The sequence below is a fragment of the Fusarium keratoplasticum genome, chromosome 5 (genome assembly GCF_025433545.1).
Source record: "Fusarium keratoplasticum isolate Fu6.1 chromosome 5, whole genome shotgun sequence".
In the NCBI taxonomy this organism is placed as follows: domain Eukaryota; kingdom Fungi; phylum Ascomycota; class Sordariomycetes; order Hypocreales; family Nectriaceae; genus Fusarium; species Fusarium keratoplasticum.
In genome coordinates, this window is record NC_070533.1 from 3,426,276 (window position 1) to 3,443,549 (window position 17,274).

Consider the following 17,274-nt stretch of genomic DNA (forward strand, 5'->3'; position numbering starts at 1 on the left):
TCCTTAAATATAATAAATAAAATATTCAAAGATTTATGATACTACTGCTTATTTTTATTTCTTATTTAGCTCGTAAATAGGCTATAAAGTAAATACTCTTTATTGACTTAACTAAGCGCAGCCGCCCTGGTGCCTCAAGTTTTTGTACGACCGCGTGCTCGGACGATCTGTGAACGATATTGGGCGGTCATTATAAGCCCTAATATAACCACTATCTCAAAAACCAGGAACCGGACCTGGAAGTCTTGGATATACGTAACCACTGGAAGGGGGTGGCGGCGATGATGCCCCTGGAGGCGGACGCCTGCATGTGCCGTGATGCACAAGACCGGGTGTGGACCTGGGGTTACCGGGGAAATGACGCCAGCGGTACGCCTCGATCAAGTTGGAGGAGCATGCGGGAGCCCGGTTCAGCTCTCTTTGTTCAGGGGTGATATGCCACTACCCGTGGCTGAGTATGGGATGTTTACTTGTTTTGGTATCCGGCCGAGGAGCAAGATCAAGGCGAAGACCACGAAACTGCGTCAATGGAGCGTAACAATTGGAGTCAAACTTCTTCATAGCTGATCTGTCATGCTTGGACCTCCCTCGCTTGCGATTGAGCTCCGTCAGCGCATCCTCAAAAAGGACAGAAGCTTCAACCTTGATGGGAGCTGAAAAGATAAGCTCACACGACAACAGCCCCACCGCTCGTCGTCGTCAAATAAGGTCGCTGCTAGGGACTCTTCCGGCTAGGGCATCACCAAGCTATCGAAGCTCAGCTTGTGCTTCGGCCAATGACGCCCCCGGGCGAGCGTTCCTTGTCTCTGTTGGAGTTTCACCTCCCTTGACGTGTTCGGCCGCTGTAACTGGCTCCAGTTTTGAGGGGACTGGGATGAGGGTTGGCAGTGACGCGTTAAATATCGGGGGCGGCCCTGTCGTCATTGCTCTCGACTCTTTGTTCTGTATATCGTCTTGTGATGGATTTTTCCGACTTTGAAGACATTGACCCGATTACTGAGTTTGGCATTGATCATGGCGCTGCTTCGCAGCCCATCCTGCCGCATCGCGCTCACCTTCAGGGTGGACACCCGCCATGGCAGGGACACGGCGGCAGGTTGATCGGCGTCGTGGATATGGGAAGGTGAGCAATTCCCATGACGTTCCTCGAGTGTCAATCTGACATTGCGACTCCAGCAATGGCATCCGACTCTCCATTTCCGACCTCTCGTCGCCTCTGGCGCGTATGCTCCCGACCATCTGTGTCTACCGATCTTCCATCTCACTCTACGACTCCCAGTATGACCCTGAGACTGGAGAAAAGATTCCCATCCCGGACTCAGTCATTGAGTCTGTTGTTTCAGTTTTGAGCAGGTTCATTGTTGTCTGCGAGGACTTTGGTTGCACAAAGGACAACATCCACGTCATTGCGACCGAAGCAACGCGCGCTGCCCTCAATTCTAAGCAGTTCTTGTCTGCCATCAAGACCAAGACTGGCTTGACTGTGCAGCTTCTTCCCAAGGAGGAAGAGGGCCAGGTTGGAGCCCTAGGTATCGCCAGTGGCTTCTCGAGCATGGAAGGACTGGTCATGGACCTGGGAGGAGGCAGCACGCAGATTACCTGGATGCTCAGCCAAGGTGGAGAGATCCGTATCAGTCCCCGAGGAAGCTTCAGTTTTCCTTATGGAGCTGCTGCTCTGACCAAGAAGCTGCATGACCTGCAGGATGGGAAGAGCAAGGAGGAAGCTGACGCCGCTATCAAGGCGTTCAAGGATGAGATGATTGGCAACTTCAAGGACGCATACGACCGTTTGCAGATCCCTGAAGAGCTGACCGAAAAGGCGGAGAGAGAAGGAGGTTATCGCATCTATCTCTCCGGAGGTGGCTTTAGAGGCTGGGGATACCTGCTTCTTTACCTTAACCAGTCTCACGGCAGCCATTATCCCATCTCCATCATCAACGGGTACACTGCACAGCGGAAGCAGTTTGAAGACACCGAGACGCTCAAGCACGTTGCCAAGGCTGCAAAGGACATCTTCCGGGTCTCGGACCGAAGACGATCGCAGGTTCCTGCCGTCGCCTTCCTCGTCAACGTCCTCTCTGAGTCTATCCCCTGGGGCATCAAGGAAGCGCACTTTTGCCAGGGTGGTGTGCGAGAGGGTTTCTTGTTTCGTCAGCTCTCACCTGACATTCGACAGGAATCTCCTCTAGAGATTGCCACGGCGTACTTTGCACCTGGTTCACGACATCATATCCAGCAGCTGCTCAAGCATGCGATCCCGAAACCTTCCAAGACCAAGGAGTTTCCCGAAGAGTTTGGCGAGCCCGTCGTCGACTCTTTCGCCAACTCGATGTACTTGCACATGTTCATGTCCAAGGAGACCGCCTCGACGACTGCCCTTTACTCGACCAGCGTGGGAACCATGTCGTCGATCCACGGCGTCTCGCATCAGGACCGAGCTAGGCTGGCATTGATGCTCGAGTCGAGGTACGGCGGTGAACTGCCACCTCGTGAGATCGAGTTCCGCGAGTCTCTCCGCAAGCTCATCACCTCCGAAGAGGTCTGGTGGGCTGGCTACCTCGGCAGAGTAGGCCGTCTGATCACGGCCCTGTACCCGGCTGGCAAGATTCACAAGTCCAAGCCCCGCGTGGTGTTTTCTGCGCAGTGGTCCTGGAATCTCGGAAAGGAGAAGAACAAGGAGGGACTGATCCTGACCATATCCGTTCAAAAGACTAAAGACGACCCTGCCAAGACCAAAGAGACGATTGAGGATGCTGTTGAGGACGTGGAAAAGATTGGCAAGAAGAAGCACTGGAAGGAGGGCTGGGGCATGAAGGTTAAGGTCAAGGTAGTCGAGGAGGGTATCCTGTGATGAGTGAGAACGAGATGCTCTGAGAAACAGGACCCGGTATTTCGCTCGTTGTGAAAATGTGGAGAGGGGGCGTTGATCTGGGGTTTGTACGAGCTGGCAAGGTAAATTGACATGCTGTATACTAAGGAGGACACGAGTCTGTCAAATTGCAGTGCTATTTCAACCTGTCACCCGAGAAGACGCATGGCGAAATCATCTTGAGAGTAAGCGAAACAAGATGGAACAACCGTACCGACTTCGTTTTGTATGTGCTTTACTCAATCATCCAGCGCAGACCCTCAAGCAAATCCCCCAACCACTTCTTAGACACGGGAAGATCCGGGCAAGTGGTCCAGAAACCATGTGGCAGCCCTTGATAGACGTGCTTCTTGGTAGATAATCCTTCTTCCTGGAGAATCTGGTCGAGAAGTAGCGCTTCATCTCGTCGAGGATCCCATCCACAGATGGCAAAGTATGCCTTCTTGGCAATGTTTGCGTGTGAGTCGAATAGCAGAGGCGAGAGACGCCTGTCTTCTGGCGGAGCACCGTACTTTTCTACATAAACGTCAGCTGGAGTTTCCGGTAGAAACTGAAGCGTCTTGGTACCTGAAAAGTAGTCGATGGACTTGCGCGTAAGACCGGGCGCATCGTTGATCTCGTCGACGCTGAGGATGCGGTCTAGGTACTTCTTTGGCCGCACATCAGGATGGCAGAAACTGCCAGCAAGAAATACGACACCCGTGATCTTTGGCGAGAGACCCTCGTCGCGGGCCAAGTGCGAGATACCGGCGGTAAAGTTGGCGCCGGCTGAAGTGCCACCCAAGATGAAGCCCTTGGCGAGATCGGTGTTAAGCTTGCTCTGGCCTTCTGACGATGCAGCCTACAACGGGGAGGTTAGGGGTGAAGTGGTGATTGGTGGTGGCATGGCTTACCCAGCGGACAATGTCGAAAGAGTCTTCAAAGCCGACGGGGAACTTGTGCTCAGGTGCGAGCCGATACTTGACATTGACGACAACGATGTCTAGCTCTAAGGCAATTGCTCGACAAGTTGAATCATCTGTCTCAAGGCCGCCAAAGACGTAGCCACCACCGTGCATGTAAACTAGCAGAGGGAGGGCATCGTCACGGTTGGCGGTTCGTCTATACGTGCGGAGGGTGATGGGGGTGTCGTCTCTCACGGGCACGTCAAACTCGACAATGTCAAGTCCTTCCTGCGGAGTGATGGGATCATGATCTCTCGGCATGCCCCGTACCACCTTGGTGTCCGGTGGCAGATTATTGGGGAACTAGTCGCTTTAGCAACAGTGCCTAGCGTTTATGGTGATCTAACCCACGTCTGTCCATTGAGGATCAGGAGTTGCAAAGTGTCGATATTCTGCCATTGTTAGAGAGGATGATGCAAATGTCTTGTTCACGTCAGTTTAACCTGGATCCGTCGTTTACTTAAACATTTCGCCATGGACCCTCAACGACGGCCGATCCCTGCTTCGGCTGGATCACCCGCTCGTAAAACCACGCACTCAATGCTGATCAATCCGATGCTAAGGCTCGGTAAGGGCTCCACGATGATGAGCCAAGCGGGCGAGATTATCTTATCAGATCAAGCATCGATGTTGCAGCCATCCCCACCGAGGACCTTGCTGGGTCTAGTCGGGACTTTTGGGCGCTGCTTGAGGCCTGTTTCGGTGGATGACATCTCCACTGGAAGGAAGCTTGGCGGCCACGAGGGAAGTTCATGATGGGGCTCTTGGTGCATCGAACACGATTGCTTCATGTGGAGAATTTCTCTGTGTCAATTAATTGGGCCTTGGTTTGCTCTGTTGGTCAAGATGCCATTTATGCTTCTGTCTTGAAGCTATTCACATCCCGTCACCTTGCCCAAGCTGGCCACCTCTGACGGCCTCAGACTCAGTCACTCTGTTGCACCCTCCTCAATTCTTCCTCTTTACGCAATGAATTATTGATTCTCGATTGTTTGTTCCTTCATCTTATGTACTGTTCATCCCGAGCACAAACTGGAAGGATTTGTCTCGCGATTGTCGTCTTCTTGAGCGTTCTTGCTTGCATGTCGTTGCTTTCGTGGCAGGTGGCTCTCTCTTCGAGACATGGATATATTGTCGCTCGGGTCATTCTTTTTTGGATCCTTGCTATCCAGGCAATGGCGTACACCCCGATGGCGGTTGCTGTCCTCGCTGTGCGATGCTGACCTGTTCGGCCTTCGGTTCGTGTAGAAGGTGCGACAAATTCAGGCCCTCTTCGAGTTCGATGGGATTGCTCATGTCGGCCCATTACTTAATTCTTCTCTTCCTTTCTTCCCCAGTCGGGTTCCGACGTTCAAGGTGCTATGGGAGGTGCCGCACTGCGTTGCTTAAGACTCCTTCTTTTCGTATGGGACCTTTGCTCCCCTTTTAGGTCAATAGATTTTGCCTTTCAAGAAAATTTTCCCACCTTATGGAATGACTGATGTCCTCGTTTTTGTTTCCTTTTCGAGAAGTTGCGAACCAGCATGCTCGCCAGAAGGTTTTGAAGCGCTCTCTTCGATGGCTCGTTTGAGCCTTTTTCCTTTTCACCAGCATTGTGCTGGGACCTTGTGCTGGGTGTGCTTGCGACAACCTTTTTGGCATTGGCTATCCTGTGGGCTTTGATAAAGATGTTACTTGCCTTGCGAGACGGTAGGTAGCTACCATCCTCGCGTCGCCTCAAGTCTTATACGAAGCTGCGAGCAGCGATATCGGGCAGAGGATGATGGATTAATTGACAGGACTGCCCTCGTAGGCTTGTTGTTTGATCCTATTGTTCTGTCTTCTCGTCGCATCTTGTACTTGAAGCCCTTTGTCACACCGATATGTTGAACCTCGACCGTGTCAGGCATGTCAGGTCTTGCGATGTATCGGGGTGCCTTCCTGGTCGCATGAGTCTGTTTCTCTAGGGTTAGGTCTTGCCTTGTCATCAGAGTACTCGCCTTCCAACACAGTTATTACCATTATCGTTGTTTCCGTCTCGGCTCTTGGGTGTGTATCGAAAGGTCAGGAACTGGGGGGCTCTCTCGAGGGCCATAAAAGCCCCTCTTCTCGTCGTCCGGTTCTTTTCTATTTTCTTCTCTTCACCTTGTAAGAGTACTTGACTCTAGCCGGCCTGTTCTGACGTTCAAGATGTTGGGCAGGTATCGTCTCTTGGGGTCTTTTCCATGCGCTAACCCCCCTCGAGGCGGTATGTTTGTGAGCCTCCGGCATAATTTTTGATGTCTTCCCAGTGTCCTTGGTATTACACTGCCCTCAGGTGATGCGCACTCTCTTTTTTCATTGTATTTGCCGGCTTGCTGGTGATGCGAAGAAGAAGCTCTACTCCTTTCTCCATAGCGATGGGTTGACGCTGAGTCATGTCGGGGGATCTCTTGTGTTGGGTGTAGTCCGGTTTGTTGAGAGGTGGAGGCTGCGTGAAGGGGAGACAAGGAAGATGGGAGATTGGGAGAAGGTTGCTGTTGGGATGGGGGAGATGCCTGTATTTGTAGCTGAGAGGCGAGAGGGCCAGAGTGCAGAACCTTGTCACAATCAGGACAGGATGTCCTTCTGGAATCTTTGGCTTTGTGGCCTTCTTGAGTGTGGCATAAAGCTACGTGATACCTCGGCGAATCTATTGAGCATGCATGCAGTGTCTCCCGGTTCAGTGATTCGCCATGCAGAGTGGCTTGCTGCAAATTTCAAAGAAAACAGAGCAAGGTAATTGAACTTGGCATGGCGCCTGTTTGGTGGGTTCCGAATGAGGCTATTCAGAGCACCTGCCTTGGAAGGGACGACTCAGTACCCAGAGTTGATCCGCCACTGAGAAGTTGGCAGCAAGGTACGCGGACCCCTATGATGCTTCAGGTATCGTGTATCTGTATTAGTAATATTGATATAGGATGGATGCATGTCTCTAGGCTTCGGCGCTATAGAGTGCTGAGTTGATTGAGGTACTGACATTGTGTTGAGGATTGTCTTCCATGCTGCCGTGGACCTTGGCGCCCCCACAGGATACCAAATGAACAATGAACGGTAGGTATGGTATCATGGAATTTGATTTGATCAAGACTTGCGAAGTAATTGCATCATTCTAAAGAGTGAGTTTTGTTGGTGACTCCTCCCGAAGTCTCAGCTGTATGAGGTCAACCGCCCTTGCGACCCATGCATCATCGTCGGTCTTCTGTTACTCCTAGGTATCGAAAAGATTATCGAGAGGGTGTGTGTGCACACCTTAATGCTTAAATGGGACATTAAAGACGGCATCTCACTCATGTAACCGATACTGGCGACCTGGTGGAAGGAATACTAGAAGAGGGGGCCTTTCACCGCCGCATCGCGTCCTCGTGTGAGGAAGCGAGCAGTACTCGATACAAAACAATGAGTTTGATATGCACACGCCTAAGCGGGGCTTGCTCGCATGTTTGTTCTTTGTTCATGAAAAACCTGCATATAGATGATATGTGACATGCCGACCCACACCGATCGAGGAAACCATCAGTCAATATTGACAAACTTCGACAATCGCTCAAAAGAGTTACGAGTCAGTTCTAGACTGATCTAACAGTCTAATTGACTGCAAAAGGTTTGTCATACTAGATAAACACCACGGATCAAAGGCCAGCTCCCACACCCTAGTGGAGCGTACACTGCGTTTGTCCCCAACAGCTGCATGCCAGATTGGGAAGCAAAGTGATGTATTCCAAACATGTAATGCCTGGGAAATTGTCTTTGATGATCTAGTATCAATGCACACAAACCGGCGCACGAAGTCGCCATTCCCTTGTCAATGTAGGCTCGCTAACCGGATGCTATGGTGAGCGCCTCGCCCTCTGCCTTGGGGTAGGATCGCAGAACTCACGTCTTTGGTCTAACAATTAAGCTTACTCCCGTTACAAGGCAAAGATAACGCCTAGTCCAAAGCCACACGTCCCATCTCTTTCTATCGTCTTACGTTATTTAAAGGACAACAAGGTCACAAGGCCGACTCTCGACTCTCCCGTGTTGGCCTCAAGCTATCGAGCTGTTGGCCAAGAAGAAATTTTCTTGGTTAAGAACAGTCTGGACGTGTCGGCGTCAGCAATAACCGAAGGTCTCGCCGCTTTGATCCCGACAATCCGAACCCATGAGGTCGGGACGTCGCTCGTGGTTGGACTCCGGGGGCTTGGCATCTGCAGCTGAGCCCTGCCAAGATCGATAGACCAATCCAACGTGGCGAGTTCCCGGGGATAACGTTCTCCCTTGCGTGAAAACTTCGCGGGGACATTGTAAAGCCTTGACTACTGTCCCATATTTTCCTAGCACTAACTTAGCTGGGGTTGTCACGATATCACTGTCGGATATAGTTACCCGAGGCTCAAGATGGCTTACGATGCGAAATAACCAGTGCAATCACACTTGTCAGTAGAAACACTGAGCACCTTGAGCAACTGACTCGAACCCAGCCTCGCGGTAATGCAGCAGATCGCTTACACGCAGCCAAGACGATAATCGAATGCTCGGACACACGTGGTTAAACCCAAAGACTCTGACGGGGTAAGTGAGCCAACGTCTTCTTGGCGGTGGCTTGTCAAGATAAAGCTATTGACTGCTAGGCTGCCAAGACTAACCATCTTCCCCAGCAAACAGCAGTGGCGATCATCATTTCTCTGCTGATCCCTCGCTTCCCCCGGATTCTCAGAGGTTGAAGCTGAGAGGAGAGAGGTGAGCCTGGAGAGCATCTGGATCGGACTACTGAATGGGTGCTTCAATAGCTTAAGTCTCACCTGGTCCAGGCAAGCCATTGTTTTCAGCTTTGCTTCGGCTTGCCCTGGGTCGAGAGCGAGGTAAGGAAGAGACGTTGATGAATTTTCAAATGGAAGACGGGTATAAGAACCCAGCTTGGCCAGCTCTTCAAACAGTCCAGCAATCACTTCACAGCATCGCAAAAGCCTCAAGACTCAGAGCACGTTCTCTACATCACACTTTTGAAAATACTTCCTCTTTTCGAAACTTCAGCATCATGTACTCCCTCACTGTTCTCACTGCCATCGTTGCGGCCCTCTCTGGTGCTAATGCCATTCCCCTGAGCTGCGACACCACCCCCATCACCCCCCTCGACCCCTCCTGCACCGTCCACGAGATCCCTGGCACAGCCATCTGCGGTGCTAAGGGCAACAAGGGCAACAAGAACCTTGGTTGGTACACTGGCAACAAGCTCTGGTCCAACGTCGACGCCTGTATCAAGGCCTGCGTCGCAGATCACCCCAAGTGCAAGTCCATTAGCTGGGACCCTAAGCAGAAGATCTGTGGCATGTACACCCACACCGTCGAGTCCTTCAAGCTCGAGGGAGTTTCGGATGTTACCTACTACGACACGGCCTGTGGCTTTGCCGAGTCTGTCGACGCCGTCTGCGGCCGCACCGGCGTTGTCGGCGCTGATGATCTGCAGCCTTACGGAAACAAGGTCGTTGAGGACGACGACACTTGTCTTGCCTTCTGCAAGAGCGACAGCAACTGCAAGGCTGTCCGGTTCAACACTAACGGAAAGCGGTGCTACAAGTATGCCCAGCCCGTCAATGCTATTGGTGTCAAGTTCAAGCCGGACGTCCGCAACGTCTTTTACGACATCCGTTGCGTCGAGTGTCCCACCGTTGTTGTGGAGTATTAGAGGGATTTGGTTGGGGCTGAGGGCGAAATCGTGACGGGATAGTGTTGTTTGTCCCTCCTTATGATTTTACGAAGAGATGCTTGGACTGGGCTCTGTATATGAGATTTTTCCTCTCTAGATATGTTCTTGACTCTCGAGGTAGGCAAGTAACTTTCAGATCAGCTTAGAAGTGTGCCATGCTGCTTGAAAGAAATGGGCAATTAGAGAAGGACGATGAGTAAAAAAGGATATCACTGATGCTTGATTATACGCATACCGTGTGTTTCTCTCTTCTCTAAGAATACTATGCTTGCATTTAGTCTCATTCCCGCTCGTACCAACGCTCAGTAGTTGTGAGGGTCAATGTGGTGGTAACCTCGGGCCACTGAGGTAGAAAGATGTCCTGGATATTTATGTCAGTTTGACTGACGCGCCGACCTGGCGCACACTAGAACATGTCTTGCTGGCTGATGCCCTCGCTTTCATTTCCCTTGCCCTGGCTTTCATCTTCAGACTTCATAAACGAAGCCTTTGCCAAGGACTCTGCCTGAAGCTTCCAGATCTTGCGTCCCATGGCTATAAACTCCTCCCCAAACTCATTCAAAGCTGCCTGAGCGTCTTGGCTGCTCACCCGTAGAACGCTTGAATACTCCTCGTCTGTGCCAACTGTAGCAGCCTTGTACTTTTTCTTCCATTCCAGAACTAGTGCCTTGGCCGAGATGCTGTCGGCCTGGATGTTCTTGGCCACGAGATAGAATGAGGATCTCAGCCTGTGGTGCTGAGGATGCTTGAACAGCTGGACGGTGGAGAACTTGCTGAAGTTGCGGATCAAGCTAAAACAAGGCCAGCTGTCAAGCTTGTGTAGCAGAATGACCATGGTGCCGCCGTTGTTGAGGCGCTCGAGGCCGATCGCAAGCTGCGTGAGTGTGAGACGGGTGGCCTCGCGATGTTCTCTCCATGCTGGACGCTGATGCGTGCGCCGAACAGCACCATCACACAAGACAAGGTCGAACCTTTCAGAATCAGAAAAGACCTTTGTGAATTCAAGATTTCCTGGGTCAGGCCCAGCTTCCGGTACATCTTCCACCTGCATGCCCATGTCGGCTGCCAACATGGTGATGTCTCGGAATTCGACGGCGACATTGCGGTGACCCAGCCTAACTCGGTGCCCTCCATCCTTGAGGGGGAGGCTCATGGCTTTGACTCGGGCATTTGGGTACTTGTCCAAGACCTGTACAAGAAAGGCACCTGGAGCCATGCACATGTCCAGCAAGGCCGGCTTCTTGACATTGGACAGGTCAAAAGCACGTGTGGCCTTGTTCATGTCCCGTCCTATCTTGTGCATCATGTTGTAGAAGAAGTGAGCGTCCTTTTCAGTGGGCTCATCTGCGACTCGTCGTTGCTTGTTGAAGTGGGCGTCGCCTTTGGAGCTCTCCCACCCCTATCATGGTGGTTAGCAAGTTGCAAGACGATTAGGATTATGCGAATTCCTAAACTGCAGCGGAAACTTGCCTTTGTGCGCATTTGCTGAAGGTGGCGAAACTCTTGCACGTTCTCCTTGAGATACGCAGTCATGGCATACTGGCCACCCCTTTCGACTTCAGAGATCTCAACATCGTCGCACGTAGATGCGTGTTGAGGATCGGGTAACTCGAGAGTTTCGGCTTGGCTCCCCACAGGGCGAAAGTCTTCCGCTGTAGGATTAAATGAAAAAGTCATTTTCGGTTAGTTGGTTGAGACCGGCAGAATTTATTTTGAAGAGAGGAGATGGTAGCGTCAGGGAGACAAGAGGTGGGTATTTATACTGGCTCGGTATGGATGTGTGCATGGAATCGAATAGGGAGCCAAACATGCAGGAGGCACTGACCTGCTATGTGCAGTTTGGCACATTCAGAACTGGAAAACTGTTGGCCTGGCGCTGTTTGCCCATGGCTTGGCCGGCCTCCAGCAGGCTCTGGGGGTAAGCCAAGAGAATACAAGAGCAAGTGAGAGAAATAAAAGGAACGGGAATTGGTTGCCTTGGCCAAAGTGGATTAAAGGCGTTGGATTGTTGGTCGAGTCAGACAATCACTGGTAGAACGGCCGGCATAACCGGCCGCGAGCAGTGCCACACAGGCAGGCCTCCCGCATTAGATATCCCAGGACTTGGATTTTGGGTAGCAACAAGAGCACCTAGATGGACGTTGTGGTTGCTTCAAAAGGAAGCCTTGATCTGGCTCTAATGTTTGAGAACTCAAAAGCTGGACTCACCTGCATGCGTCAGAAACCAAATTCGAAATCAAAGCCACCTGAATATGCCTTGTCACGTCTGTCTCCTGGCTGGAGGAACCGCGGCCGGCTGCAAACAAACCGACAAGGAAGAACACGCCACGCGTTTGTAAAATGACTGACTGCAGCCGCTCTTTATTGGCTTCTCAAACGTCTGCCAACACTACTTGACGAGATCTTCACCGCCACGGTCCTTGGCTTGCCGTTCTATTGGATGCCTGGGAACGCGACCTGGGGTCTCAGGAGGCATGGAAATAGACACGGTGGGAAACGATGGCACCTGGTATCTACCGAGTTCCCAGAGCCATGAAACCAGCAAACGGCCCTGACTCTGTTTGCTGTGCTAAAATGACAGGGGCAAGAGTATGTATGGCCTGGAAGCGCCTTGATTGGCTGGGCATCTCCGCTGATCATATATCACATATACTCTTCGTTCACGGCTCTGGTCGTGTTTTTTCTTTTTGAGAGGTTCCAACTAAGCCATCGTAAAGGCTTCTAGAGGCTCAAAGAAAGTGCCTGCAGATGCTGGCGCCTTCTAGCCTTGCTGGGGAACAGCGTGACGACGTCAAAAGCCAGACGCGAGCACACGTTTCCTGTGGGATAGGAAGACGATACGGAAAGAATCCTGTTCGTCTCGGGGGGTGGGGTGTTGTTTTATCAGCTTTGGAGTTCTACCTTGTCGTCTCTCTCTCGGCAGCGTGGCGGTTCTCTCCTTGCCCACAAAACTACTGCGCATCAGCAAGCCATGAACAGGGCGAAAGGATTCCTGATTCGTCCACTGCCCAAGACTCTCGTTGTTCGAAAGGGCTGAAGATGCCGCCTGACTTCCGTCTTTTGTTCTGTACATGTTGTGAGGTTGAGTCAGTCCTACTAAGCTCCTCCAGCGCTCAAAGAATGCTTGCCGCGCGCAACAGAGTATGGTACGAACAAAAGGAATTAGGAAAGGTAGTTACAAACACTCTCCGATGCCATGAAGCTGGGAAGGTATAAGAAGTGGCGCTCCTCCCGACCAGCCAGCTGTTTGACCCTCAACAGTCCGCAACCGAAATAACCACAATCAGTAGCCAACATCGATGCAGGGATCATCGATCCACTCGGGGATCTCCCACAAGAACACCGGTGCCGTTGCGGCTACCAGAATCTTCGGTACGCCGACCAGTGTCAGGGCTGCGGAAGGGCTCTCCCTAATTAATGTTGGCAACTCCAACCAACAACTATACAGCAAACGGGGAAATCGAGCCAGCCAATCGTCCTCGGGGTACCCCCTCTATGAAGTTGCAATACCGGCCCCAGGTTTTCGGTTTAAGGAATGCAAAGTTGATGGCCAAGGGAGCGGGGCCCTCTCAGGCTCCTCTCCGAGCCAAAGGAACACCGGGGAGAAGATGGGGGAGCAACTTACAGGCTCTTGATAAGCTCATGGGGCCTTAGAGAACAGAACGGGATTTGGTGGGCTGGGACTCGTTGGAGGCACTGTCGTTATCGCTTTCTACATCTCACTTCTTGAGTCAATCATGCCGAATTTCTTTTGGGACTTCTATCCTCAGTCGAGTTTACTAGGTTTCATTCATTTACATCTATTTTCTTACTGCCGCATCTCCTCTACTGGTGATCCGTCTCCATCTCTGAGCCAGTCAATCTTCACCATCGTTGACTAGGTCCAATGTTTACCGGTCCGTACTGCCATGATATTCTCCAGGCCCCAGAGCACTGAGGGCTAGTTCAATATACTCGAATCTCGAGGCATCGCGCATTGGTTGCTTTACTGGATGTGGCTAAACTTGGTTCTTGCCCAAACGAGTGTCATATCTGAAGAATCATATCTATATAAAAGAATGTTCTTGGCCTATGCGGAGCTTGATCCTCCAGCAATCAGTCTAATCGGTCGAATACCCCGTCTCCAGTCTCTCTCCCCGCACCATCACCATTCCTGTTTATTAATTGAGGAAGATTTCGGGGCGAAAGTCAGGGTCCTGATCTGGGAACATGAAACCCTTCTTCCAGGGGACCTTGCGCTCGCAACGCTCCTTGTGCGTTGCCCTGATGGCCTTTTCATCGTCTATAACCTTTTCAAAACACTCGATCTCGTTGGGGAGACCTTGGCTAATCAGGTTCAAGAACAGGCCTGCAGCGCCCTGACGCCGCTCCGCCTTGAGAAGTGAGGGCAGTTCCCATACAGGATCGCCAGGTCGGGAGACGTAATCCATACGGTCCAGGACATACGACCCGATGTATCCCTTGGGGACGAAGGCGCATTCCATCCAGGTGTTGAAACCGACCAGGTTGAAGTCTTGGTCCAGGCCAACGTCGCCCAGCCCGATATGGCCGTTGAGGAAACCACAGGGCGACATGTTGAATCCCTTGCCAGCAAGATACTCCTGGACGCGATCAGAGGCCCGATGCCCCTCGGAGTAGATGGTGCCGATGACATGCTCGAATATCCACCACTGGATATCCTTTCCCTTGACACCCTGGACCAAGGGGGCCTCCCACCGTGCCATCTCGCCCACGGCCTTGGTGATCTGACCCAAGAGCCTCTTCAGGAACCTGACCGGCATGGGCCTGTCGAACACCGAGGTGCCGACTCTCTCGGTGAGGATGGAGTATTTGCCCTCGAACTCGGTGTGGTAAATGACACGAGGGATGCGGAAATGCTTGGGTCCCTGCTTTGCTGCGTACTCGATGTTCTCGTGCTCCCAAGCATGGCGGTTGACGTGCTTGGCATCTGCCTTGGCCGGCATGAACTTGAGGGATCCTGAACTGCCGATGAGGTACTCAAAGTACTGGCCGGGATGGATGGCACGGCGGGGCCGCACGGGACCTTGGTCAGGTATCGAAGTCGTTGTGGTCGGCCGGGCCTCATCGTCTCCGAGCTCACGGATGCGGCAGATGAAGCCCTCGTTGCGGTCGACGTAGTCGTTGGGCTCCTCCTTAGTGTCCCTCAGGGGCAGCTGGGTCAGAATGGCCTTGTCAAAGATGATCCATGATGATGCATTGATTTGCCGGAAAGAGGGATCCCATCGCTCCAGGGCGTGATCAAAGTGCCATTTGAAGTTGTCGGACGATGGCACGGGCCTGATGAGGGCCATCGAGGCCCGTTCGCGCTATTCCTCCATTGTCAACATGGTGTCGATGAGTAGTAGATTTTACTCTTGGAGAAAGTAAACAATCAACGTGTGTGTCGTGTGTGAAAGTGTTGTTTGGTTCGTGTAGGTGCTTTGCTGTGCGTTTGCTTGTTTGCTGTGTCTGTTGTAATTTGCATATCTTCCAGGAAACAGGCTCTATTTATACGTATGGAGAGGCCTCGATGTACCATGTACTTGTGAGGGCATGATATTGCTGTTCACCCTCGGATGATTGAGTTGGTGTCGACAAGCAACCTTTACGCCGCTTTGTCTGTAGCTGGTCTTCTTTCTCAACAACTAGAACCCAACTTTGCACACAGGGCTTCATCTTGTCCTGCCACTGCACGGCGTCTTGATGCCATTGTTGTTCCTGGCATGGCTCAGCCGTTCCTAGGATAAGGGTCAGAGAACAGTCCCGTGTGGTAGGGCGTATGGTGCCCAGAATAGCAACGTGGCTGCCAGGTAACTGCATTTGGATCATGGATGGGGGGGGGGGGGGGGGGGGGGGGGGGGGGGGGCGGCTCGTGATAGGCTGGCTGATGGCTCTCCTCTGTTGGTCCGCCAAAGAAGGCGTCCGTACTTTGGCAAGGACAGACCGTGTCTTTCACAAACAAGACGAAACAGGTACCCACGGCTGGCAGGGTCAGTGGAAGTGACCCCGTAGGCCCAGGGGGTGTGTTGAAGGAGGCGTCTGTTCTACCTTGGCCAGGACTTGAGGGGACCGGCCGGGCTATTCCCGTGCTTGGCGAAGTCAAAAGGCTCCATCCATGAGGCCAGGAGGCGGGGGCTTCAGAGCAACCCAACAGTAGTAACACAACCGTGACACAATTGAAGCTTATACTCAAGCTTTAAAGATATGGGAACGAGTTAGTAAAGTTTGCAACCACTATAGATGATGACGGTTTTCCAAGTGCAACAGAAACCAAGCACGGGGAGCTGGGTTGGTCTCTGACCTCCCTCAAGCATCGTTGAACCCTTGGAAGTGGTGAACTGCACCAAAATTCAGATTTCAATTTCTCAACTAGAAAATTCAGAAGATTTTTTTTTTTGTTTTTTTGTTTTTTTTTTTAAAAAAAAAGGAAGGGGGTGAGGCGAGGAGGGTCGTACTCACTATTTTCTATCTCTTATACCAATCATATCTTCCCTTTTCTCTTCAAGTATCGAGATATTGCCAAGTTACCGCGCGACCCCGACAAACTCACAGGGGTTTAATTGTCCACCTCGAGTCAACAAAGGGCGCCCCTCGAGGCGTCGAGCCAAAGTAGGACGCAAATACCACCAGCCAAAGCCAAAGCGGGCCAGGAAGCTACTGAAACTTGCCATGCGTTAGCAGATTGCTTGTCTTTCACAACGGGTGACCAACCTCTCAAGCCGGTGGCGCCGTTGAGTCTACTTCTTCCACCACTTCTGTATACTTGGGCAATCGAGACAGGAATGAGTATGGGTTAACTTGATATTGCGCTCTGTCTACACCTCTGACCCATTTCGCTCATGTTTCTCGGGTTCCGCTCTGTTCTTCTTCCGATACGCCTGTCGCATCTCATTCTTTTTGAACCTTGTCGTGAGCAGACAGTGAACTACAGACCATTGATAGACGCAAAATAGACTTTTCAAGTGAGTTTAGTCCTTAAAATCATCCTCGGTGATCGGAACTTACAAAGCACATATGCCAAAGCAACCACACGCAATTGATAGGTTTTCAACCATGGCCACCGTCCCTGTCCCGACGTCGTCGAGGAACCCAGCCCTACGCTTCTCTATGCCGGAGTCGTCGTGCTGGCTAGGGTTTCGGAAGACAAAAATGACAATGAATGCAGCCAGCCACAGTGCTGTTGACGCTGCCAAGACGACCATATACCAAATCGGGGGTCTAGGGTCTGTTGAGCCGCTCGGTCTAACTGGGACTTTGAGCATAAAGAAGTGCAGAGATCCCTTTTGAAGCTGTCAGACTTCTCACATGGTAACCAACAGAGGGACCGTTCTTACGACTGCCAGGTTGAATGCGGATGCTGCGAGCATCTCCTGACCTGGATGCTTGGAGAGCAGACCTGCCGCAAGGCCAATGACGGCGCAGGCTGATATCCATCTCCCAATGTCGGCCTTGAACGCCTCACGGTAGAGCTTCTTGATGGGGTTGGTTTCCTCTTTCCTGCCAGTGACGTCCCTGATGATTTCCGCCAGGGGCATTGGACATATTGCATTCGACATGATGACTTTTTCAGTTCGATATTTGGGTTGTAAGAGTTCAAAATGTTTCGTCTGAGGGGAACAGGAAATTGGGGTTTATAACTGACACGGAAGCATAGTCTTGGCTGTGCCTTGGCGGACAGGGAGTTCGTCCTTTGAGTTCATCCCAAGGGTTCCACAAAGTGACTAATATCACCATGTTTAATACTTGGCTGTCGTCACATCCGGGTAACGGCACTG

At 51.8% G+C, this 17,274-nt stretch overlaps 6 protein-coding genes across 6 annotated transcripts; 2 read left to right on the plus strand and 4 right to left on the minus strand.

Annotated features, from left to right (window-relative positions):
- Positions 1-944: 944 nt before the first annotated feature.
- NCS57_00771400 (uncharacterized protein) lies at positions 945-2,851 on the plus strand (the record flags this gene model as incomplete). Its single annotated transcript, XM_053057557.1, has 2 exons — positions 945-1,123; positions 1,177-2,851. Exons 1-2 carry the CDS (start codon positions 960-962, stop codon positions 2,849-2,851), a joined length of 1,839 nt encoding a protein of 612 aa, XP_052913752.1. The 5' UTR covers positions 945-959.
- Positions 2,852-3,104: 253 nt separating this feature from the next.
- NCS57_00771500 (Abhydrolase-3 domain-containing protein) lies at positions 3,105-4,212 on the minus strand (the record flags this gene model as incomplete). The annotated part of the gene is made up of 4 exons (XM_053057558.1): positions 3,105-3,385; positions 3,437-3,710; positions 3,763-4,116; positions 4,165-4,212. The coding sequence occupies 4 exons, from the start codon at positions 4,210-4,212 to the stop codon at positions 3,105-3,107; spliced, it is 957 nt and encodes a 318-aa protein (XP_052913753.1).
- Positions 4,213-8,830: 4,618 nt separating this feature from the next.
- On the plus strand, positions 8,831-9,478 carry NCS57_00771600 (Apple domain-containing protein; the record flags this gene model as incomplete). The annotated part of the gene is made up of 1 exon (XM_053057559.1): positions 8,831-9,478. The coding sequence occupies one exon, from the start codon at positions 8,831-8,833 to the stop codon at positions 9,476-9,478; it is 648 nt and encodes a 215-aa protein (XP_052913754.1).
- A 427-nt stretch (positions 9,479-9,905) lies between these two features.
- NCS57_00771700 (FtsJ domain-containing protein) lies at positions 9,906-11,176 on the minus strand (the record flags this gene model as incomplete). The annotated part of the gene is made up of 2 exons (XM_053057560.1): positions 9,906-10,898; positions 10,970-11,176. 2 exons carry the CDS (start codon positions 11,174-11,176, stop codon positions 9,906-9,908), a joined length of 1,200 nt encoding a protein of 399 aa, XP_052913755.1.
- Positions 11,177-13,659: 2,483 nt separating this feature from the next.
- On the minus strand, positions 13,660-14,811 carry NCS57_00771800 (uncharacterized protein; the record flags this gene model as incomplete). Its single annotated transcript, XM_053057561.1, has 1 exon — positions 13,660-14,811. The coding sequence occupies one exon, from the start codon at positions 14,809-14,811 to the stop codon at positions 13,660-13,662; it is 1,152 nt and encodes a 383-aa protein (XP_052913756.1).
- Positions 14,812-16,314: 1,503 nt separating this feature from the next.
- Positions 16,315-17,055, minus strand: NCS57_00771900 (uncharacterized protein; the record flags this gene model as incomplete). The annotated part of the gene is made up of 3 exons (XM_053057562.1): positions 16,315-16,453; positions 16,505-16,779; positions 16,834-17,055. 3 exons carry the CDS (start codon positions 17,053-17,055, stop codon positions 16,315-16,317), a joined length of 636 nt encoding a protein of 211 aa, XP_052913757.1.
- Positions 17,056-17,274: the final 219 nt, after the last annotated feature.